The 24,530-nt window shown below is 52.1% G+C and overlaps 6 protein-coding genes across 6 annotated transcripts; 3 read left to right on the top strand and 3 right to left on the bottom strand.

Moving 5' to 3' along the window:
• Positions 1-595: 595 nt before the first annotated feature.
• Positions 596-2,177, bottom strand: T069G_01759 (uncharacterized protein; the record flags this gene model as incomplete). Its single annotated transcript, XM_056168969.1, has 2 exons — positions 596-1,416; positions 1,496-2,177. 2 exons carry the CDS (start codon positions 2,175-2,177, stop codon positions 596-598), a joined length of 1,503 nt encoding a protein of 500 aa, XP_056034285.1.
• Positions 2,178-2,811: 634 nt separating this feature from the next.
• T069G_01758 (ATPase family associated with various cellular activities (AAA) domain-containing protein) lies at positions 2,812-5,248 on the top strand (the record flags this gene model as incomplete). The annotated part of the gene is made up of 3 exons (XM_056168968.1): positions 2,812-3,442; positions 3,506-4,398; positions 4,481-5,248. The coding sequence occupies 3 exons, from the start codon at positions 2,812-2,814 to the stop codon at positions 5,246-5,248; spliced, it is 2,292 nt and encodes a 763-aa protein (XP_056034284.1).
• Positions 5,249-6,072: 824 nt separating this feature from the next.
• On the bottom strand, positions 6,073-9,763 carry T069G_01757 (component of IIS longevity pathway SMK-1 domain-containing protein; the record flags this gene model as incomplete). Its single annotated transcript, XM_056168967.1, has 7 exons — positions 6,073-7,254; positions 7,306-8,300; positions 8,363-8,412; positions 8,556-8,640; positions 8,825-8,936; positions 9,289-9,545; positions 9,622-9,763. The coding sequence occupies 7 exons, from the start codon at positions 9,761-9,763 to the stop codon at positions 6,073-6,075; spliced, it is 2,823 nt and encodes a 940-aa protein (XP_056034283.1).
• An 8,519-nt stretch (positions 9,764-18,282) lies between these two features.
• On the top strand, positions 18,283-19,678 carry T069G_01756 (uncharacterized protein; the record flags this gene model as incomplete). The annotated part of the gene is made up of 2 exons (XM_056168966.1): positions 18,283-18,790; positions 18,873-19,678. The coding sequence occupies 2 exons, from the start codon at positions 18,283-18,285 to the stop codon at positions 19,676-19,678; spliced, it is 1,314 nt and encodes a 437-aa protein (XP_056034282.1).
• Positions 19,679-20,803: 1,125 nt separating this feature from the next.
• Positions 20,804-22,354, top strand: T069G_01755 (glycosyl transferase family 2 domain-containing protein; the record flags this gene model as incomplete). Its single annotated transcript, XM_056168965.1, has 5 exons — positions 20,804-20,923; positions 21,018-21,737; positions 21,823-22,035; positions 22,084-22,123; positions 22,209-22,354. The coding sequence occupies 5 exons, from the start codon at positions 20,804-20,806 to the stop codon at positions 22,352-22,354; spliced, it is 1,239 nt and encodes a 412-aa protein (XP_056034281.1).
• A 428-nt stretch (positions 22,355-22,782) lies between these two features.
• Positions 22,783-24,279, bottom strand: T069G_01754 (squalene epoxidase domain-containing protein; the record flags this gene model as incomplete). The annotated part of the gene is made up of 1 exon (XM_056168964.1): positions 22,783-24,279. The coding sequence occupies one exon, from the start codon at positions 24,277-24,279 to the stop codon at positions 22,783-22,785; it is 1,497 nt and encodes a 498-aa protein (XP_056034280.1).
• Positions 24,280-24,530: the final 251 nt, after the last annotated feature.

Below are 24,530 nucleotides of genomic sequence, written 5' to 3'. Positions count from 1 at the left end.
TATGAGGCCTGCAGTTTATCAGCTTTGTGCCAGTAATGACATTTCGGACATGAGGGTCATGAGAGTTCCTTGACTTTGAAAAAAAAAAAACTTCCCTACAAACCAACTCGACGACCTTCAATCCACACCCCCAACCTACCCCCTTAGAGAGAGCAACTATGGTTCGGAGTTTTTGCGGTCTTCTTTTCCCCTTTCTGTTTTTCCCCCCCCTTTTCGTTGTCCTTTTCTCTCTCGTTTCATTTTTCTATTAATTTGGGTTTTAATACAAAAAAAAACTATTACTGCTACTGTGTCATTGACTATTCCTGTAGCGGCCAGAGAGAGGGCCGTGCTGTTGTTTTCGCTTTGGAGTCTGGCATGTGGCAAAGATATAAAAGAGTGAATGAACAGAAGTGACAAGTGTCGCAATAGAGCGGAGAAGAAAGAAGATCTGGGAGGTGAGAGGCAGGAAAGCGTCCACAACATTGGAGGATTCATAATTTGAGATGCAGTCACGAAGAACAATGATGGGGGAAACATCCGGTAACAATCACGATGTGGCGCGAGGCGATGGCAATGAGACGAGATAGGATGTGATAGTAGACGGAGGAGATAACTACCACTTTATTATTGATGCATTGACCAAGTACCTTGCCGGCTCTGGCTGCGTTGTTGTGAGCGTTCTACGGTTCCAGCTCTGCTGAAACCGCCGTGCCTCTGTCTCATCGGCGCACGCGAGTATGAACCGTCCCTTGAGCTTTTCCAATGTCTCACGGTCATTACGCCTAAAAGGCGTATTTCGCTGCTTGTCCTCCCCCCCCTCTTGCTCATCCACCTCATCATCCCAACTAATCTCTCTCGTAATATTCGTCTTCGCCGACCCTCGCTCCGAGCCGCTCGTTTTAAGATGCTGAGGCAGAGAGACTTGCCACCGGAGGCCTCGGTTTTGCCCATCTCGACGAATGAACTGGTGCAGCTCCTGAGCAGTCAAAGTGGGTGGATAAATGTCCACCATCAACGTCGGGGGCCGCTCACCGTACCCGAGGTTTTCGACTAGCCCTGCTACACGATTCGTCCACGGCTGCAAAAGAGAAACCTTTCTGCGCTGTATGGGCAGTATAGCTTGAGAGCCTGGTGCAATGGTAAAAGTGTTGACAAGGTCCACTAGGGTTTCTGTGCTCGGTGTGTCCGAGGTGAGGGCATCGCTAGTTTCGGCTGCTGCTACTGCCGCTGCCGCTGATGGCGATGCGAGAGAAACTTTGAGGGAGGATGGGACGCTGCTTTCCCATAAACCACTTGCAGACCGAAGCTTGAAGCCGTTGAGCTTGTGAAGGCGAACAAGTCTATCACGGTAGGAGGCGGCGGCCTCGCCTGAGCTAAAGGTTACCCAGTAGCGGCCGAGCGGTTCGAGGGTGTCTACCTTGCGTTGCTGCTGGACTAGAGGGTAAAGAGCGAGTTAAACAGTGTGCATCACCAAGAGCATAATAGAGAGAAGATTGAAAAAAAAATTACTAACCTTTCTTGATGACGCTCTGCCAATCGGAGAGATCGTTTGGCGTTATGCGGTAAAAGTCCGCAGCGTTGAGGTTGGGCGACATGCCGTCGATTATGAGCATGACAAATGACGATTCCTTGGCGCCTCGTGGGTTTTGTATGCTTTGTCGTCGAGAGAAAGGGTTCTTTGGAACGGTGACGCCGGAATTCCATGCATGCCCATGTTGTTTCACTCCTCTTGCTCTTCTCTGCAGCTGCGGCCATTCTAGGCGAGGCGTATCCTGGGATTCGTTTTCCACACGACTGCCATCTTGATCTCTTCCGCCCACACGAGGTCGTCGAGCTTCGCCAGTGTTTGGTTGATCGCGCGGCCGCCGATTCAGACCTGTAGCATCAGCTGCAGATATTGCTGGTGTCCATGTTCGCCGTCTCGGCAGTGGGTTGGAGGTAGATCCTGATGTGGACGCCTCTGTGGGACGATGAGACGTTCGTCGAGTGTTGTTCAAGAATTGTGACGTTTCGCGAGGCGGTGAATCCGGCTTGCCATCCCCGCTACCTCCTCCAACTGTGCTGAACCCGCGTCTTGACCTCGAAGCCGCATCTTTGCTTGGACGAAGAACATGGCGAGAGGAGCATTGCCTCGAGCTGTCGCCGAGATTAGCGAGTGTCGCTGTCGCTCGAGGTGTCCATCGAGGGCAGATCATCCAGGCAGATTGCCAGAGAGAGGGCGCATTGAGCTGCTCCAAACAGAGAAAGACAAGAAGGCAGGGTGCTAAGTCGAGAGCAATAGTGGATGGACGATTTGGAGTTTTGGAGTTTACGGCTTTTCTTTTGCAATGACGTCGGGCAAGGTACGGAATACCTTTTGCTAGTGCGAGATAGGTAGCGGGTACATGGAAATGGTGATCCATGCATCAGACTCGATCTTGGAGCAGGGGATTTGATCAAGAGGTGACCGGAGCAAAGTTCATTGCAATGATTTACAAAGTCGAATTTAATATGGAATTATTTAGATTTATTAAGCCTTATAGTTCTTTCATACACATCTACTAAGGTCATCGTACTGAAAGAAACTGCTAAGTGCATTATCTCTTAAAAGGCGTACAAGTACACTTAGTTCCCACGATAGCAAGTACACTGTACTACAGGTACTAAAGAGGAAAATTCTTGGAGGGTCCTCGACCTTTCAAGCATCCCACATTCACTTCTCAATCGCACCTTCCAAATCTCATGTACATGTAATTAGAACCCTCCCCTCACCCACCGACTCCATTAGATTTTGAAAAAGTTTTTCTTTTCATTTTCTTTACTCTTCATCAACGCACACTCGATGAAAAGATGCTGAAAAAAAGCATCGACGCCAAAGTTCGCCCTCTCGCCAACGTCAGTCTTGAAAGAGCAAGTCTCCTCGGCGCTGCTCGCATCTACGTCAGCAAAGACTCCCTCATCTCACTGACGGGCGGTCTCGAAAGCGGTCGACCATGCACCGTTGAGAGCCTCCAAACAGACGACAGCTCTGGCGATGGGTCTGCAGCAGATGCAGAGACTGCCAAACGGAGGGGAGCCTCGCTATGGGTTCTCCCCGAAAAGAACATTAGCCCCAATGTTGTCATGATGACAAGGGCCTTTCAGGAGGCCACGGGATTCAAGCTCGGAGACGTGGTCAGGATTACTCTTGCAGAGCCTGCTGTGATTCCAGATGCAGAAGAAGTCGTGGTTCAAGATGCCGCGAGTGAGGCAGATCAGCAAAAAGATGGTGCCGCGGATTCAAAACATCCCCCGTCTTGGGAATTTTCCGTCAGCGTCTCCCTCGACCGTGCGGAACAAGTGTTTCCCGGCATGGTGCTTGAGGGTGTCAACATCAACAAGCTGCGCCGAACGTTCAAAGTCATATCTGTCAATGGACAGTCTAATAACCTAGCCCGCTTCAAGCTCTCCTCGTCAACAGTACGGATTGTCCAGCCCGGAGGTGACAAAGATACCCCTGAAGATACGCAAGTGGCTACAACATCTGGTCCGTTGGCTGTCACAGGAGTCCCCGGTTTATCATCTCAAGTCAACACCATCAACCAGTTTCTCAGGGGCTTTGGCCGACCTTTCTGGATACAGAATGAGCGCGAATCTTGCGGCTTCGTCATTCACGGTGGCCATGGCACTGGCAAAACTTTCATTCTGCAGCGAATCGCAGCCATCAACTGGGGTCGGGTTCACTGGATCAGGCCTTCAGACAAGTTGTCGTCCATCAGGGAGACGTTTAAGCAGGCTCAGTCTCAGCAGCCAAGCCTTCTCTTCATCGACGGTCTCGAGGATATTCTCGCCAAAGATCGCTCTAATCGTGATACTGTTATTGAAGCTCTTGGCGATGAGCTTGACAATCTCTCTGCGACAGCCTCTACTGCCAATGCTTTGCCCCGGGTTGTGGTCATTGCTACATGTCTAGATTATTTGGCTGATGTCCCGGCCAAACTTCAGAAACGTTCACGTTTCCGCGAGAATGTTGCTTTACCTATCCCTCGCGCAACAGAGCGCCTCGAGATCTTACGTTTCTTCAACCCTCCTCTACAAGCTGAAGAGAAGGAGTCTTGTCTCGTCAGCCTGGCATCCAAGACTCACGCATACAATGGAGACGATCTCGCAAATCTGGTTCTAAATGCAAAGAAAATTCTCGGCAACAGGCTCGACGAGGAGACTGCTGCTGCTGCTGCTCAAAATGTTGACGCTGGTGCTACGGGAGAGAGTTCTCAAGAGACGCAGCAACCAAAAGAACACTATCTTACGTCTCAAGACATGGAGCAAGCTCTGCGTATCACTCGTCCCACAGCCATGCACGACATAAACCTGAAGCCACCCACCATTCACTGGCAAGATGTTGGTGGCCAAGAATCCCTCAAAAAGGTTTTATCTCGTATGATCAAAAACACAAAGGTGTGTAACGCCATTCTACACTCATTATGCATCCCACCTTTGCAAGTATAAATGAAGGTCTCGTTGCTAACCGCCGTATTAGGATACAAATCCTACTTCTCGCCACGTCCTGCGTCAGCCTCCAAAGGGCCTCCTTCTGTACGGCCCGCCTGGCTGCTCCAAAACTCTGTCTGCCCAGGCCATGGCTACTGAGTCCTCCTTCAACTTCTTCGCTGTCAAGGGTGCTGAGCTTCTCAACATGTACGTTGGTGAGTCTGAGCGTGCTGTGCGTACGCTTTTCGAACGCGCGCGTGCTGCCGCCCCTTCCATCATCTTTTTTGATGAAATTGATTCCATTGGTGGTTCTCGAACTGGAGGCAACGGCGCCGCTGCTGCCGCCAGGAGCACAGGCTCCGTGAATATGCTCACCACTCTCCTTACTGAGATGGACGGCTTCGAGTCTCTCACAGGCGTTCTGGTCCTCGCCGCCACTAACCGGCCTGAGGCTATGGACCCAGCCCTCCTCCGTCCTGGCCGCTTCGACCAAATTCTCTATGTGGGACCCCCTGACCTCTCTGCTCGAGAAGCCGTCTTCGGCGTGCATCTTCGGGGCCTGGCACTTTCACCAGACGTCGATATCTCGGAACTAGCCCGCATCACAGATGGCTATTCAGGAGCCGAGATCAAGGCCATCTGCAACGAGGCCGGCCTGGCTGTACTTGATAGGTGCGACGAAGACGAAACAGGTACCGAGAAGATGGAGATTACGATGGCGGATTTGGTGGCTGCGGTAGAGAAGACTCCGAGAAACATTACGGCTATGATGATTTCGGGCTACGAAATGTGGTCAAGGCAATTTAAACGACTATGATGATATGGAAACGGAAAACTAATAGACTCAGTGAGAAAAAACCAAACCAAGGGTGAAAAGGGGTAAGGGATACAACGGACATAGAGGCACTTTCGAAGGTGTTACCTACCATTCTCCGACAGCAAAAGCATCGCGTCAAAAGCAAAATTTTACTAGAAGCTTACACATTTTCACGGCCTTTTTAATTCATCCAAGGGCATTGCACCGTCTACATCATCTCTTTATGCCGAAATTGGTGTGACTCGCTTTGTTTCATGTTCCCTCTTATGGCTAAGAAGGAGTACATTATATTGTTAAGTATGTTAGATATGATACAAATCAAGCGCAAAGCTTGAAACTCCGCCTCCTGCACTCCTGGATCCCAGAGTCAAATTTCTGTCCGTGGGACGTTTTTTTTTTTTATCTTCTTCTTTCGCATGTCTTTCCGATCTTTGTCCCTATAAAGTCCTTCCTCCACTATGTCGATTCTATTTCTGAAAAAGGGGGTTTGCCGCCGCCGTCGTTGCATCTCCAACAGTGACGGCCCAGTGAGCCGTATCATCATTCCAAAGATAACGAGAAAAAACCAAAAACAATATGATGTGGCCGATGACCAACCCAGGGATGAAATAAAGGGAATAATCCTAACGCCGCCTTGTTGCCTACCCGCCGCCATCTTCCTCGTTTTATGAGGACCAACCCTTGGACACAGAGTAATCCATCTGCTCTTTACATTGTCATGGCCGAAAGAAAAATTATGATGCAATAAGAACAGGATCAAGTGAAGAGAAATGAAGAGAGGGTATAATGCCGTACACCACTGCAACCAAAACAAGTCCCCTCCTTTACGAGTCATCGTCGGATCGAGAGGGACCGCCTGACCTTAGAGCTGGTGACAGGCTAATTGCAATCTTCCTGGGTGTGACGTTACTGCCCCCGTTGGTGAAGCTCGACTTGCGTCTTCGGGTGAGGCCCGGTGTAATTGATGAGTTGGATTCCGTAGAACTACTGTTGCGTCGCTTGCTATGCATCAGCTTGCCTAGCTCGTCATCGTCTTCCTCGTCTTCCTCTCGTCTGCGTTTTTCAGAGAGACGTTCGGGCGGCGGCACATTAGCCGAGAGGTTGGACCGTGGGCTGAAATCGGCATTATCATCGCCATCGTCTTTGGACTGGTCATCGGTATCGTTGTCTAGACCATCGTCGCCATCTTCCTCATCCGAAGCATAGTCAACTAGAGGTTTCCCAGAAGACGACCCACCGTTCTCAGATAACCTATCTCCTGAGTTGTGATCTTCCCCTTCGTCTTCAGGGTCAGAAGCGTCCCAGTACTCCTCTTCACGTAAATCAATGGGTAGGTGCTCCATCATTCTGACGTTGGGCGGTCTCCTCGTCACATCGTCATCTGTATCGGCGAAGTAGTCCATGTTGGTTGTGTAGCCCTCAGTCTGGTCATAGCGCGTGATCAGGTCTTGACAAGGCGGTATGTGGCTAACGAGAAGCAAGTTCTCCCGATGGTCAGCCACAAGTTGCTTGACCATGTCTCTCAGGTACTCCTTCTTGACAAAGTCAAAGAGTTCGGTGCAAGCTGCACTGACAAGATTGTCTCGCGGCACAGTCTCTACCAAAACCTCGAGAATAGGACCCAAGACGTCGTTCTCGATTAGATTCTTGACATACAGCTCCTCCTGGAGGCCAACAATTAGTCGGAAGAATCGAATCGAAACCAGCTGCAGGTATTTGTCCCGACACTTGAGAAGCTGGACGATGCGTGCGGCAAGGTTGTGCATGATGAAAAAGTATCTGCTGAACCGATGGTGTTGGCGGATAAAGAAGCCGAGCACTTCCACCAGGCATGAGAACATGGCAGCCTCCTGAACAGTAAAGTCCAGATGAGAACGGGTGTCTAGCTCGATAAGAGGCCTGAACAGCTTGAGAGCGGAGGACTCGTAGAAGCGGGTTAGGAAGTGCTCATGCTGAGGATCAATAGGCATTTGCATCCTTGCCCTGGCAGCCAATTCGGCGGCTTGCTGCTTGTTGCCACCGCCGTTAGCATTGTTATTAGCCGCTGCTTCATTGACCGCTGCTGGGCCTCCTCCCTGGTCCAGAATGACTCTGAGAGCATCTGAAATTTGTGTCTTGACTCCCAAGTCAACTTCGACCAGAAGAAGATCGATGAGGGAATCCAATAGTGATGAGGTTCCTTCGTGCATCTGTCGAAAAATGGTTTGACGGATAAGCGTTGGGTCATGGTCAATGATAGATATCAAAATGTCCGTGGCCCCAACGCGCACGGCGACGTCAACATGTCTTAGGCCATAGTAGATGACGCGGAGCAGGCCATGGTTAAGGAAGTTGATGTACAGGGATTGACGCGCAGGGGCTTGGATAGTCTTGGCAATTGCGCAGCATTGCTGGATAAACAAGACAGCCTCCTTCCGCTTCCTTGTGTCGGGGTAGTGGGCAGAAAAGATGCCAAAGAGGTTCATGAGGAATGTTGGGTTTGTCTGTAGGTGCTGGACGATTTCAACTTGGTTGAAGAATATGAGGGAGCTGAGCACAGAGAAGGTAGGGTCATCAAGGATTCTGGCCAGAACAACATCCTTGAGGTATTGAAGGCGATATGTCTGGTGGATCTTGCGGCGGACTATATCGTCATTGATGGGGACAACTTCTTTGTAATGTCCTTGGTTGCTGAGCCAGTGTCGATGGTTGGCCTTGTGGCTGGGGAAGTCGGGGTCGTATTCCAGAGCACCGACAACTCCCAGGAGGCACTCATCGGATACGGCGTGCTCAATAATAGATGTATCATTGAGGAGCAGGATGCTCTTCATGATGTTGCACAAGCGATGCAGGTCGGGGAGGCTCTCCAAGTCTTCGGCGATCTCTACCAGAGGGATAAGCTTGCTGATATAGTCATCGGCCACGATGAACTTCGTAACAGCTTCACGGCCGGTAGCAGTAGCGCTCATAACCCTAATGCTAGTCTCGATTTCCACCAGGTTGCCCAGCTCAGCAGTGGGAAGGTTAACGGGCGCAAGCGTTTCAATAGCGAGATCATCGGACAAATTGTCGTCTGAGAAAGCGTTAGCTTCTGGTTTTATACGTATCATCAACAACGTGACGATCAATCCTTACCTACACCAGCATTCTGCTGGAACTGCTGCTGAACGGAATTGACAAAGCGCCTTAACCACCACATATCATTAGCCAATGCTCAATCGATGCTATACTAAGAGAGATGGTCTTGGATGCTTCGAGAGTCGCAATGGATAAGGATCGACAAGGGCGAGGGAGGAGAATAAGGGGGTAGGAAGAGGTTAAGACAAACCAGATCATGGCACACCCCTCGGCCTCTTGGAAACTCAGGGCCATATCGACACCACTTCCTGGCTCCTGCCATACAATGAGCGTTTCTGTTGCGCCTCATTAGTCAAACGTCACCACAAACTAAGAGAGATGGAGGGATTTTGTGTATGAAGAGTTAAGAAAGATGAGGAGGGGAAGAAAGTATAAATAACAGGCGCTAGGAACGGTATAGATGATTCAAGATAGGGAGAAGGGAAAGGGAAAGAACAAGAGGGGTCGGTGAGAGCTTACCTTGTTGCTTTTGAAATCCATCTTGTTTTTGGATCGTTGTCTCCAGAAGAAGTCGCTCAGGTTGGTCTTCGGACTCTACAATGACTTTTGGATCTTTGTTGCCATCCTCGGTCTACATCGTACGTCGAATGCATGACACAATTAGCAATCAGAGCGACAATGACGGAGGGTGAATACGCGTATCCCTTGGATGGGCCACTCGCTTGCAGTGCCAAGATGAGTCAAGGAGGAGAGAGAGAGAGCGAGAGCCAAAGCAAGTCCAGGTCAGGCCAAGGTAAACTCAGCCCAATCAAGCCCAGCCGATCCCATTCCTGCTAAACAATGCGTGGAAAGGAAAGTCGCCGGAAGGGAAAAGACAAGAAAAACGGTGGGAGTGGGGAACAGAAGCGAAACTACAATGCGCGAGGCGAGACAAGAGACAAGACAAGGGTAGCCGAAGACACGCAAAGAAGACGCAAACATACCGTCGCAAACTTGGCGGTGCAGAAGCCCGTTCCGCGATCAAACCAGTCATTGTTGCGCAGCTCATAGACCTTGACGCGCTTCTTGTCCTGATGAGGCACCGGCTGTGCCATCATCAAGGACTGGGGATCGTCCCCCGTGACGAGTTGGCTACCGTAGCCCACCAGATCGGGCGCGAGGTCGAGATGCTGCTGCAGGGACAGCTCCGGCGTCTCGGGCTGGTCGAGGATTGTAAGCGCCGCCACGGTGCCTTGCGTAACTGCGCCCCGCAAAGAAGGGCGCGCGCGAAGCTATTCGGAATGGCAGGCCGGCCGTTCGCGGTTCGGACAAGGGACGAGGATCGGGATCGAGGGCGATGGAGTCGTTGGGCCTGTCGGTGATGTGACTTGGGGTGGGTAGTTGGGGGATGCGGGCGGGAGCGATGTGGCGTTTCGATATCGGGCGGACGACTTTTTTTGCGTATGGCTCAGTGCGCATGCAAACACGACAAGGCGCGACACACAGACGCAGCGCTCGGGGGTTCTTGTTCGCCCTGGATGCTTCTGGAAATCTTCTCTTTTGCTTCTTGGGCTTCTTTTTTTCGTCGGGCAGGCGATGCGGATGGAGCACCACCGCACAAAGGACCGGCGAAACGGTTCTGCGCGACCGGGGCAGGCGGCAGAGAGGCGTCAGACCAAGGGCCTCGGTGACGGAATATCTCGGGAGGCGGGCACGCGCGACCAGAGACGCAGCGAGTCTGGAGGGAAGCGAAAGTGCGCGCGCGGCGCAGCGGGCAGGAGTCTTTATTCTGATGGTCGGAGACGGTGACTTGAAGGCTGGATGCTTGCCGACATCTGGAGTCGTGAGAAATTCGGGGATAGTTGGAAGCGGGAAAAGCGCGTGACCACGGGCGGCGTCTTTGTTGGCGGCGGTGGAGCAAAAAAGGCACTGAGCCTCTAGTGCTGCCTCTGGGCCTCTGACATCGGGGGCCTCTGCTGCTTTTAGCGCATGGCGGCCGTCTCAGCGTCTGTTTTGGGGGAGGGCCCTGCTGTGCCACTGCCTAGAGCTGCCGCCTGGGCGAACTGACGGGACGCCTGTGCTCAACTTTCATGCGCTGGGCTTTGCCGCCTGTTGGCTTTAGCGCCTTGCCGAGCGGAATTTTCCTGCCTCTGCCGGGGGTTCAGTTGTTGGGTTGAGACAACGTTGGACTCCCGTCAACTGTTGACCCGGCGGTTTGGCCTCGCTCCAATGGGGACTACGGGTACATCGTGCGTGGAGCACATATACCTTGTTTTGGGCATCGGCATTATGTGCCCGCATGTACCGCCAGCAGAACAGCCATGTACCTAGCAGTCGTGCTGATGGAGCTGCTCGACAGCGCATGCAGGATGATGAGCCCGTCTTGCATTGATATCTACTACTGCAGCCATTTGGGCCGTTACGATATCAAAGTGGTGGAAAGCAAAAAGAAGAGCACTAGAAAGCCGTTTGACTTTGCGGCATTGGATGCTACCCAAGGTAAAACAGACGGCTAAGACTTGTGCTAACGCATCGACCAGGGTCATGCATGTATGTTCCTAGTACTCTCGTACCTTATTTTCGTCTCTCATTCTCCATGCTCTGCTTGTGTTTGAGCTCGTTATCGCACTTTCATCCTAAATGCCCTCCCATTCCATGTCCACAAGCTGCAATAGGCGGCACAATATGGCGCATCAACTCATTCGATCCGATATTCCCTTTCCGCTTCCCTCTCTGTCGCCCCTTTTTTTTTCTTGATTTTTTCGCCTCCCGGAAGCCTAAGGCGTCAATAGTACGTAGTAGCATTACGTGCTAACAATTTTGGAAACCCAAGCACGCCACTGAGGCACGTGACATTTCGTCAGGCCGCCCACGCCCACAGCGCACAGACCAAACCACCGGCTTCCCCCAAAATCCCCATACTAAATTCCCCATTCCCACATATTCCCACATCGCATAACCCGATCCTCGGCAGCGGGCCTCGCCTCGTGTTGCACGATTAACGCTGATGAGATGTGCCGATTCGATTCTCGCATTGTGACTCGCAGTTGCCGACGGCTACAAAATTGGAAAGGATAAGAGCCGATCGGGGAAGGCCAAGAAGGTATTGCATCCAGTTCAATCTGATTCTTTTCAGCCATCCGTTCAGCCATCCATCCATCATCTCGGATCCCGCAAACTACATGTAAGTCTATCGAATTTTCCGCTGATCAGTCACTTTTTTCTTTTGTTTATATTAATTTCCGGCTGTCATGATTTTATAATGCATGAAATGGCGCCCTGGATGCATGTTCACCATGCATGCCCTGTCTTTGCTCTTTCGAAGCGTCACATCGAAAGTCTTACCCAGGGTACCATCAATCCATCTTTACCCAACCTTGCTTTTACCGCAGCCACTAATTCGTCGTCAGTTAAATTAAAAAAAAAATATGCTTAGAGCATGGCATCCTCGAAACCCAATCGCCCGTCTTGACGTTGGGGCCAAGCGTTAGCAGCAACGGGGGCCTGATTCGCCACAGCCGATGGCACCTCAGCCGCCACTTTTTGAATCACCGGCCCCTGGTCCCTTTTTTTGGAACGCCTCTTCCGTTCGTTCCTTTTTCCGGGGCTACGGTACACTAACGTTAGAGCCGACTGTTAATCGATTCAGCTCGGCCAAGTCGCCTAAAAGTTACGCTGTTTTGGCGAGCTGCCGCTGTCATCGCATGAACCAACGTTAACTACACAAAGAGCTGGGCACTGCGCAGGATAGGTCATTATCCAGCTGGCTGTTTCATCAACTGGCAGCTTCCACGTTGAGTTGTAACTGCTCCCCAAACATCCTGCTCAATGACTCCTTACATGACGGCATGTCATTGGCGCCGTTTCCTTTGTGCTTATTTGAGCCTCCCTTGCAGCCTTCAGCCTCGAGTCGAGCACGCTACACTCATGACCGCTCTTTCCAGAGATGCCGGGTTGTCAGGCAGTAGTACTCGCATGTCTCGGTTCAGGTTGATCTCGACAAAGTGACCAAATTGCTTTTCGCGCTTCAGCTCTATTCTTGCAATGTCTAGGTAATGGTACAGCCCTGCCCTGCAGCTGCTACCACATTATCGCCTACTGTCTCGTCCTGTGAACATTTTCTGGTGAGATTCAAAGTACATTACGATGATGCAATAGCCGACCCAAACCAACCACGAAGGGAACCTTGTGTCATTCCTTCTGGTTGGACCCAGGATAACTACACCTCTCAATCCAGGTGTCGTGAGATGGCCAGGAACCCGAAAACTACAGGGTAGATGGATGCAAAACGAAGTACAACTTGTGATATTCCACAGACCAAGGAGAATAACGCCAAGTGGTAGCCCTGGATTACTCTCCTTGGTCAATTCAGAGTAGACTACCATATGTTTTCTACTTCATGATATCAACTAGTGCTACTCGTCAGTCTGCTCAGCCACTCCAGCCTCAAGATGGGCTAGAAGCCAAAGCAATAGCTAAAGCGAACCGGTGAGGCCTCATCAGTCTGCCTTATTCAGCTCCTACTCCTCAGCCTGGCTGCCTTGTCTCGCTTCGTACTGGCCGACCAATAAGTCGAGGGCGCTCATTCTCACCGTTTTTGTCTTATCTGGCTGTCCTGTACTGTGAAAGAATATGGAGCAACAAACTTAGCAGAGTGCGCCATCATGCATGTCTCTGATGGCATAAGCCATTGGGCTGGGAGAGACAGTTAGGTCTGCCCAAGTATGGAGCACTGCCATTTGGACAGCCTGACTGCCATGTCGCCATATCCTGTTGACCAGTCGACAAGCCTCTTGCCTCTCAGTGGTGCCCGCCAGTCAAGCAGTTGGTCGGGTTACTCAAAACGTGGCTTCCGCGAGGAATAGGAGGACGCTTCACCACTCAACGCAAATAGATTTGAGCCACCATGCAGCCACGCTCATACCGCACGCTCATACCGCGCTCGAAGCATAGACATATACTCCATTAGCGGGACAGGAGGGGCTTCTCGTCATGCTCTTGATTGATCCCTGATCAGCGTAGAGCATGCAGTACCATCAACCGGTGTGAAAGACCCTGGCATCGTTTACATAGGGCCAGCACGTTAGCGTGGCCACGTCTTCAGGTTCTTGACTATCAACGGTGACGGTATGTCCAAGGGGGTCATGTTCAATACGCATAGCCGTGGGTCAAAGTACTATACATGCATCGCTTCGAGTCCGTACTGGGTCGTTAGTCTATGCAGTTGAGTGTTATTGCAACCAAAGCGGTAACTTGGAGGCGTTCGCCTTGTGCGCTGGACCGAGGCCCTGGCCCGCAACCGTGGTCGATGCGGACCTCAATACCAGATGGAGAGCTGTGTGCCACCAAAGGAGGCCTAGTATCTTCCCAGTACATGCAAACCCTTGAGGGAAGGGGGACTGGTTCCGGCATTGGAATGCATCCAAATAATACCTACTACCGCTGACACTACGTCTCTAGCATCACAGAGTTGGGGCTGAAAACGAGGGACGACAGAAATTTCATGGGTCCTACGGATCCTGGCTTATCTTGTGCGAGCCTTGTCTTGCAAGATGTATGCTATTGAGGTGATACTGATATCAGGTCAATGCGTGTAGGCTCACACTATCTTGCCAGCCTTATCTCTCATTCCTTGCTCGTACAGGTCCCGAGATAACATGCTCGAGCCTGTGCAACAGCTTGATCCGGATAGCCGTTCAACTCTGGCATATGCATAATACATGCATGACAGGAACATTGGCAGTGTTGGAAATCCGGACACTACTCCGTACCCCCACGTCGTTTCCCAAGCTCTATGTGTACTGGAATGCCCAGCAGGCAAGACGGGATGAGAAGCTGCCCTATTGGCACGAGTACGAATAGCACCAACAGCTATTGGGTGCCCTGCTTACTTAGTAGCATTCGGGATTCGGCTATTGTATGATTATCGACTTGGCATCCGCATCGAGTTAATTGGAAATTAATGGCTCCTATCGAATTGGGAGCGAACAGAAAATTGAGAAAATTTCCGACTCCTCGGCCACTCGTGGGAGACAAATCACATCCATTGATTTGTGTATCAGCCAATCTTTCAAGCTGGTAGCTGCTCGAGTTTTCTCGTGCTAGCCTTTACAATTATCTTGGCTAGCAATGATTTACTATTAATATCCACGATGTTGCGAAGTGGACCACTTTGAATTGATGGCTTGGTTCCCAGCGGCACGGCAGCTACCGTCCCGTAACCTGCTATGAAGCAAAGTCGGTCTGCAGCATGTGGAATGCGAAAGTACTCGTAGTACAACTACAACTACACACTCCGTATTCCGTACTCCGTGCATGATTTACCTCAAAATCCGGCAAGAAGCGGGAGGCTCACTGCGGTCAGACGAATGTCTCGCTTCCGGCTAGGCAGATAGCCATGGTGGCGGTTGACAACGTTGACAGCTCAGTCATTTCGGCTTTCGACCAGAGGAACTGCCACGTTCCTGGTGGCGTTATGATAGAGGCTGCTGCCGGGAGTCTCCTAATCTCCACGTCCAATGATCTCACCATGATCCTCTGCCTTATCACAAAGAAGCGGCATCGCGGCACTTCCCTTTCCTGGTTCTCCTTCGCTTCTCAGCCCTTTGCTCCTGGCGTTGAAAGACCCGGTTTTTGCTGGCCGAGCCCACTGCGGATGCATGGAGCAGCGGCTTCCGATAGGAAGGCAATTGAAGGCCGGTGAACTATGTAACCGAGAGAGCGGCTACTTATCAGTGTATTGGAAAGCCCAACATTGACCGAGATCAGAGGGTTTCATGCTGTCTTGATCGAAACCAGAGCCGCCCTGGAGCTTCAGGATAATACACGCTCCCGTATTCCATATTCCGTATTCTTCATGCAAACCGTATGGTAGTATGAATTCGCTGGAGACGGCTTGAGCCACGGAGCTCGCGGCAAGCTCTCTCTGCTCTCTGACTTGTCCGGACTCTGTATGCATTCTATTTTAGCGTGCGTGCGGCTGGACTTTGGCGGCGCCATACCCGCCCGCCCAAAGTTGACAGGGATCAAGCACGTTCGCTGGCTTTCTTGAGTTCAGGCACTCCAAAGTTTGATGCCTCTCTTCTCCACCGAGCCGCTTTGCAGTTGGAGCGGGATCTCAGCCAAGCAAGCCTCCATGGAGCTCCCAGTAAGCGCCTAATGCTCTGGGCTACATGGTGAGTAGCACGGAGCAGCACTAGCAAGCCGCCGGCATGACGACCATTTTTTTTTCAGGCACCAGGCCGCAGGAGAATTGGTTGGTGGCCAGCGCGCAAGTACTCGTACTTGGTAGCCCTTTGGATGGGGTCCGTGAGCAGAATACGAGATGGCGAGGAGCGTTTGCTGCAGGCGGTTCTGGGGCCTACCTTGCTTGGAGCCAGAGGGAGCAGCCTTTCGGCGTCACCATATCTGCTGCAGGCGTTGATTTGCTGAGAGCGGTGGAACTTGACGACAGAGGTGGCTGGCAGGCAATGCCAAATGGTGGTTGCTAAAGCCGAGTGGAGGGAGAAGAACAAAAAAAGAGGGCGATAACGAGGCACGGAGCTTATGCTCAATGGCGTCGACAGTCCAAACAGAGTTTCCGGTTCCTTGATCGCCGTGTTTCGTATAAGGAGATGGTGGGCGAACTCGAGCGGTTTACCGAAACAAGTGCCTCGCAACTCCAAGATGGACAGAAGATAGGGGACCTCATTCGCCTCACTGTAACGTGGTCAGGCGAACTGTGGAGGTAGCATCATGCACTGCAGAGAAAGGTGGTAGTGGTGGTGGCGATGCTTTGTGCATGGAAATATTGATTTGTTCTGGTGGTGTTTGACAGGAAAAAGTCCCGTGCCTCGGTCATTCGACAACCCATTGCGCTGTACCATGGTAAGAGGTACCTGTACGGAGTTCATTTTACGCAGGCGAGTGCATTATCTGCCTTGCTTGACCTCTACCTCAATTCCAAGCACGTCTTGGGTCAAATCAATGGATCAAATGGAGTTGATTACATGGATGGAAGCATTGATCAAATTGCAGCTTTGGGGGTCCCACCGCTATCAGGTACCTGGTTGCCATCACTGCTAGTGGGATCGCATCGCCAGTTTTTACGCTTTGCGCGGAAGTATTTAGCGCACCATTTCTTGTTTAGTGCCTAGCCCAGCGGGCTGCCGCCGCCCCGAACGGTGGCAGTAACGGCATTAGGGCATGACTGATGGGCCGCCGGAGGGGCTCAGGCCGTGTCTAGAGTGCTAGGGCCCGTCTCGCCTCAGCTGCTAAAGTGCCATTGAATTTTTTTTTCTTTGTTTTTGCTGGTTGATAAGATTGAGCTCATGTTGTTATTCTTATTCTGACACAAGGTTTCACCAGTGCCTGGACAATGATCCCATTGTTGGGTGAGACATGACTGATCGAAAATAATGGAACTGGGCTAGTTCTGGGAGGAGGAGTGGCGCCAATGGCATCAGTCAATCAACCTGTAGGAGCATTGATTTCGAGTCAACATGAAGTCATCACTCCAAGTACAGTACGAGTAAAGTACAGTACAATACGAGTACAAACAGCATCTATGGAACAAGGAGCATGAGCATCCCTGATAAGCCCACTTCAACGATTCCCAAGTCCGATACGCTGCATGTACCGGTACTCGGCCCAAGTACTTCGTACAGCCTCCTGCAACCACGTGTGCCACCGACCTGCACACGTCTTACGACTGCAATCCCTCGAGTCAGCCGCATTTGCATCGTCGCTCTGCAAAACCTCCATGTCCCGAGCCAACCATTTGCGCCCCCGTTGCAAGCCATCTCATCTGCCTCTCGTTCTAGCCGACAAGGTGCCCTGCCAGCACAGGTGAATGTACAAGTACGAGTACCTCCTTCAGCTGTGCCCAGCCCTCGACGCCTAGGCGCAAAAAAGCACACTATTCTCCCATCTGCATCGGCGCTGCATCTGCATCAGCAACCCCCCGATTCTCCAAAATCTCCATTGCTCTTCTGTTCCTTACCTTTGCGTGCCTTAACCGCAATTAGTCTACCCCCCTCTTCTTCTCCGTCTCTATCTCTCGCTCCCTCTCGCCTTCTATTTTCTCCTCGCTCGTTTTCTTGGTCCGCCATTCCCGGTGATCCGCAGCACAACCCCCCCTCTGCGTATAGCCATTATTCAGCTCTCCAGGCTTTCTCGACATAGGGCTGGAGCCCAACTTTTTGCTCGTCTCTTCTCTCTTCCCTCACTGGAATACCACCTCTTCCTCTTCTTCTTCATCGCCCCCTATTATTGCTAGCTATCACCTCTGGTTCCAACTCTTATGACCAGGGCTTAGTGAAGGCTGAACCAACCAACCACCACGGGCTAGATCGTCATCTAAACCCGGCTCCGACGCTTGCTCCAAGGTGAGCAAGGCCTGTCTTGCCTTGGAACCCGCCCAGCAGCAGAGACCCAGTCCATCTCATCCCTCGCATCTGATCCGATCCACCCACTCACTTATAAGCGGCCCATCCACCTCTCCATCCATATCAAACACAACAAACTTTCTAGATATCAGAGAGTGGTCCTTTGCCAAGAGCAAGCTACGAGTACACCTCAACTTGCTAAACTACTAACTCGGCCCGAGTACAAATACTACTGCTTATACTTTCGTCGTCACGCCGAGTTGAAGTCCCGCTCTTCACACTTTCTCTTGCTCACTGTTGACGGCGTAACAACAGCATCAACAACATCCCCGGCATCGCTCCCCTGAAACGCCAATCCATCAGATCTGCTACAATCTTCGGCATATCGCTGCCGCATCGTTCCTCTTTGCCCTCCGAAGCTGACGGAGCGGAGCCACTCTGTGCTTGCATTACCCCGTTAGCTTATTCTACTACACCCCGGTTCCTATTACACCACCCGTCCGTCTGCTTGGCACGCATATATATATCTGGGGCTTCTGAACCTTGAGTGAAGCCGGACCTGGCTTCGCCTCAACTGCAACACCACGGCCAGTGACAGACAAGGAAGCGCCGCGCAGGAAACAAAGAGCCAAAATGTCCATCTTCTCGCGCATGAGAAAGAGCCGCCAGCAGGCTAAAGAGCACAATGCGAAGCTCGCTGAGCAAGAGAAGAAGGAGGTAGAAAAGACTCCCTACAAGCACATCCCCACACACGCCGCCACAGATGCCATCGCCAGCGCACCGCCCAGCTGGCGAGAGGACGATCGACAGAAGATACAGGAGCAGAACCGTCGGAGGAGTGCCATGGCTGCGTCCGGCCACCACATGAACATGCCCGGCGCCCCTCGCGTTGGCAGCAGCCTGTCCCATGTCTCGTACCCCACGGACAAGAGTGTCACCCCCATGGTCCGCCTGCCCCGAGCGTACAGCTACACGGGTGTCTCACCCTACTCGGCAAGCTACAGCCGGGACATTGCCCACTCGATGCCTGATGTTGGTTCGCAGTTTACGGCCTACGCCGCCTCGGCCAAGGGCAAGGAGGTCGTCCGAGTGTCCGTGTCTGGCTACAACACATCGAGGACCAGCCCAACTTCCTCACAAGGTTCGTCGTCGCTGTCGTCTGCTGCTGCTTCTGTGCGCCACCTTGACCCGCAAGATGCTAACCAGACACTTCCGACACCTAGAAGAATCAGAGAGCTCCAGCGGCTCTACGAGTTCTCAAGATGACCTCGAGATGAGACTTGCTCGCCCTCCCGTGGTGCGGTCTCCCCCGCCTCCCACTGCGGCCGAGAGGGCCAGTCGTCGACCGCGTGCGGGCCATCGCCGCACATCCGACTCATCCATTGAGCGAATTGCCATGGCAAACTCAGCAAAGGGAGCTGCCCGAGATTCCCGCCCTCCTACGTCCATGAGAGGCTTCGGTTCTATTGCATCCATTGCGCCCATTGTCAATGCACCCACCCCAATCCTGCGCAATTACACCCTTCCGCCGCTTGACTTGCCGAGCTCACAACAAAAGTCCGAATTGTCTCTTCCCAACTCCCTCAATGCCAGCCTCAACACGTCAGCTACCACTCTTGTATCTACTTCCGCTCTTGCATCGACGGACCGCAACCCCTCTCCGGAACACAACAGCAGGGCTTCCAAGGAGCGCAAAGCTGCAAAGGTAACTCGATTCACAGAGCTGGAACGAATCGAGTCTGGTGCGGAAGCGTTGGCGGCTGCAAAGCCCAAGAGTGAGCCCCAAGCTATCACCACTCCTGCTCCTGCTGCTGCTACTCCTACTCCTGTCGCTGCCCCAACCCCCGACCCAGTCCCTGCTGCTGCTGCTGCTGTCAAGCAGTCCATCATCATCAACGTCTTCCCAGAAGAAGATTCGGTGCCAGAGCCTGAAACTACAAAAAAGTCAAAGAGGTTTTCCAAGAGCAGTGGCAAGCTTTCCAAGAAATCCCGTTGGGCTAGCTCAAAAGCACCTGCTGTCACTGTTTAGCCTGGCAATGTATTGATGTCAACCCTTGTATTTTCTTTGTTTTTGTTATTATTCCGGCCTATTGCATTACTTGCATTTTGGATATGGCAGTTACCAATACTGCTATTCTTGCCCACTCGTGGGCCATTTACTATGGGTAAAAAGGAAAGAACATGAGGAATCTGGCGTTTACTTTTTTTCCTTCTTCCTTTGTTGTAATACTTTCATATGTTCTGCGCACAGCGAATATGGCATACTCTGGGCGTGGAGCATGCTTTGCAAGCTTACCAGCACCGATGAGAACTTTTGGCGGCATAAAGAGAGCAAGCCATTCATTTATGACGGAACGAAAATTTGTTTGATGGAATAGAAAGAGTTGGCACACACACGCACACATGCGCGCTCTCATATAAACAGGGGGCATCTTTTTCAACTTTTTTTTGGATATTGATTTATTAATTGGGCGCTTTGATTGATACACTGGGATTATACGGGCGAGTTTTGTATTGTTTCCATCTTTGTCTCTGCCCTTATTTTTCCTATTTATTTCTATCTTTTCCTTTTTTCAACTTCAATTAGAAATGATATTACTTGAGTGCACTTATCCGTGTCCTTACCATTGGTGTTTCGGAGTTAATCTAATAATTCTCTCTGCTCGTTGTGAAATTGAGATGGCAGATGCGCAGCACTGGAGGTGATATTACGAGATAACAACCTGGAAGCCACAGCGCTCTCCACCGCCCACTTCAAGCACTCAACGGCACCGCTATGGGTCGAAACCCGCAGCCCATGATTGGCCAGCCTTGCTCTATGGAGAACGAAGTACCAGACCCCTGCAGCCCGAAACTGTGGCCTCACTGCTGGCAGCCGCAGATTCGGCAGCGCGCGTCATGCCGTACAGCTTAATTCGCCAGGTGTCAGTGAAACTGGCGGCATCTGGCATTCGACATCTTACATTCCTTTCATTTGTCCTTTTTCTTCTCAATTATTTGGTTTCCCTGTATACTTGTTCATCATCTTTCACTTTTCCTTTTTTTCTTTTTTTTCTCCTCCTCTTTTCATCTCTCCATTCCCACACATGCACGGCATCTGACAGATCCATTCTTTCTCCCATCTTTTGGCTTCAGGCCAGCGCCAACACCAAAAATGGACTTTGCGACATCATTGTTGGAGCTTCCTGCGCCGCTCTGGGCCTGGGTCAAAGCGACTCCAGTCTATATTCTCCTCGCTCTCTTCTTGGTGCTGGTTCTGCTTGGACTTGTCAGCGTATGCGACCATCTCCTGCCTCCCAATTCCTTTCAATGGGTCCCCCCTTTCAAGCTTGCCAAAGCCCACAAACAAGCTAACCGATGATGCGCAGCTCTTCTTTCTCCTCCACCTCGTCGCCCCGAAGCCTCGCGCCGTCCTTTCCTCTGAAAAGACATACATCACTAGCAGTCCCTCTGGCAAGACGACACCGCGCCCTCTTCCCTGCTGGTACGATCGATGGCTCGCAGAACGCCGCCTCAACGAGCAGCGAGTTCGCCCAGACGAGGCATACCCAACTCCCGACGTCGGCTCCATCGAGCCCGCCGAGCTTCTCCTCAGCGTCGTCTTCCCCGCGTACAACGAACAGGACCGTGTCATCCCCACGCTCGAAGAGGCCGTGGAGTATCTGGACAAGCACTTTGGACGCAGCGCCGGCGCCAAGAACCCTGCTGTGCCGGCCAAGAAGCGGCATGCGCCTGGAGCTGCCGATCCAAAAGAGCTAGGTCTCAGCGGCTATGAGATTATCATTGTCAATGACGGGAGCCGCGACAAGACGGTCGATGTGGTTCTGGATTTTGCGCAAAAGAATGGCCTGCATGACGTCCTGAGGGTTGTGTCTCTGGCTAAGAACCGGGGCAAGGGCGGCGGTGTCACTCATGGCCTTCGTCATGTGCGCGGCGAGTATGCCTTGTTTGCTGATGCGGATGGCGCATCGCGATTTAGCGACGTGGCTAGATTGATTGAAGGCGTTGAAGATGTTGTGGATGGCTCTCGCCGTGGTGTTGCCATTGGCAGTCGTGCCCATCTCGTTGGCAGTGAGGCCGTCGTCAAGGTATGCCAAACTCATCTCATGGCAACGACATCACAAATCCTTATAAAGATGCACATCATTGTATTTATACTAACCTCTCTCTTAGCGCTCTGCCCTTCGAAACTTTCTCATGCGGTCATTCCACCTGGTTCTCACCATCCTCACGCCTCCTGCCACATCTCGCATCCGCGACACCCAATGCGGCTTCAAGCTCTTCACCCGCGCCTCTCTGCCACACATCGTCCCCTACATGCATGCCGAAGGCTGGATCTTCGACATTGAGATGCTGATGCTTGCCGAATCTGCCCCGGCCACTCCCGTCTTGGGCAGCGATGGCAGTGTTATTGGCACTAGTCCTGGCATCAAGGTCGCCGAGGTGCCGATTGAGTGGCACGAGGTCGGTGGAAGTAAGCTGAATGTTATTCAGGATAGCATCAAAATGGCCATTGGACTGGCCGTCTTGAGGGCGAGTTGGATGATGGGCGTGTATAGGAGACGCCTCACCTGAGACTTGGAGCCCAGAGTGGCAGATGAAAAGGCATAGAGGGAAGAAGGAAACCAAGGGAAACTGGCACATCTTTGTCATGGATGGTATCAAGCAGAACAAGACTAATCTAGTCGGCGCCGCCGGGCCTTAATTTAAGTATTGGCCAGCGATTTGTACTTGTTTATCACATCTAGCAGGCATGCGGCATAGAATCCGCACTCATCTCTAGCATAGAATGGCTAGATAACTATTATAGCATGGAAAATAAAAGAAAGTCATATAAAATGAGGTAAGTATTACGATTATTTAACGTCTCTAGCATCTTTTCTAGCCATAACTGCATAACTACATTTTTCTCATCCAGAGCCTAGCCGTGCCATTTTCCTTCTTTCTTCTTCTTTTCTCTCCAAGGGATGCTACCTAGCCTCGTATAACTCCGCGCCTCGCCTGTGGTAAATGTCGAAAGAAAATCCAACGTTGATATTTTCATACAAGAGTAGAAACATATATATATATATATAAGAAACAAGGTATTAAAAAAAGGGTTGTTGGATATGTTTTATTCTTTTTTTTTTTCCTTTACTGGAAGCCTTCTCTCCAGATGACTGGCAAAAAGACGATGCAAGCCTTCCACAGGATGAGAACGGCATCGAGCAGCGCGAGGGGCAGTTTCCAGAAGCCGAGCGGCCCGCCAATGACGTTGCACCCGTTCATCCAGATGGCCACAAAGGCGACATAGAAGAAATGGTACGCAAGGACAAGAGGTCGCTGGATGATGCCGCCGAGCAGGCCGGCCGGTCCATCTGTCCAGCCGCGGCGGAAGTACTCGAAGCAGCCCAACTGGAGGGCGCGCAGCTGGCGGTCGTTGGCGGCGAATAGAGAGTAGAGGGCCTGGGCGAGGGTGTTGATAATGCTAGTGAAGTTCTTGCGGCGCCAGTAGAGCTTGTTCATGGCATCGCGAATGGCCGCCTTGTCCTCGAGGTTCGGGACGACGTCGGGATGCAGCAGCTCAGAGAGCAGCAGGGCGTCGTTGAAGGCGACGGTCATGCCGCCGCCGGTAAGGGGGTGACGCATGTTCAGGGCGTCGCCGAGGACGACGAGGCCGCTCGGGGTCTGGGGAACGGCGGGGAGCCAGCTGTTGGGCATGCTGCGGGGGATCTTGCCGTCGGCAAGGGCCTTTTCGGCAGCCGGGCGGATGGCCTCGGGGAGCACGGGGATGGCGCAGTTCTTGATGTAACCGCGGACGCCGCCGGCTTCGGGAGAAGCCTGGGGGATGTTTGCGGGCACATCGAAGAGCGCTCTTGTCTCGTGAGTGCCGATCTGATAGAGGAGAATAGGAAAGGCGTTGCCGATGATGACATGGCCGTGGAAGGGCAGCGGTAGCTTCGTGTCGACCAGCTCCAGGGCGTAAAACTTGCTTTTGACGACGGGCTTGGTCTCTAGAACTTGCTTTCGGAACTTGGAGTCGTATCCGTCGGCAACAATGGTGAGCTGGCCAAAGAAGTAGTCGCTCTTCTTCTCTCCCGTCTCCTTGTTGACTGTAGTCCGTGACTCCACGCCAAGGACCTGGTCTGTGTGCTCTCCTCGAATGGTCTTGACAACCTCTGTCTCGACGACTGTTATGTTCTTGTGGCCCAGACACGCCTTGCGGAGCTGCGAGATGAATTTGCCATGGTGAAAGCCGCATCCTTCTTGCTTCGTTCCGCCCGTCCCTCTTCCTCCCCACGCATGTGTCACTTCGCCCTTTTCGTTGAGCCCGGGGTAGGGAATGGCGCATGGTTCTCCGTGGTAGATGACGTTGTAGCCGTAGCAAGGGATTGCGTCGATGTCCTCAACGCAGTGGCCCAAGCCCAGCTTTCTCAGGGCCGTCAAACCGCCTGGCTGCAGCAGCTCGCCCACAATCCGGTCAGGCTCATGCATCCACCTCTCGAGAAGAAGCACGGAGCGTCCCTGGTTTGCCAGAGCGAAAGCAGCAGCGCAGCCAAAGACACCGGCCCCGACGACGACGACATCGGCCTCATGGTAGAGGTCACGCCGCTCGCGCGTGTGGGTTTCTGAAATCAACGTTTCCGACATTGAAATACAATTATAGATGGACCGTTGGAAGAGAAAAAGGATTTTGGAAATGCTCGTTCGGGATGGTCGAGTCGAGAATCAAATCTATCGATGCAATTGAAGGGATAGCAAGGCCCTCCGATAGAGCCAATGTTGCAACTTGTAGTGAGGGCGACCGGGAAACGGGTATCGTCGTCTAGGTATTTATTGTCGTTCTTGAGTGGTCGAACAGATTGTCACAAGCCAAACAAAACCGCTGTGCAATTGACCAA

Source organism: Trichoderma breve, chromosome 1 (assembly GCF_028502605.1).
Source record: "Trichoderma breve strain T069 chromosome 1, whole genome shotgun sequence".
Lineage (NCBI taxonomy): Eukaryota > Fungi > Ascomycota > Sordariomycetes > Hypocreales > Hypocreaceae > Trichoderma > Trichoderma breve.
The sequence above is the reverse complement of the archived record's forward strand: the minus strand, read 5'-3'. Positions and strand labels throughout refer to the sequence as shown.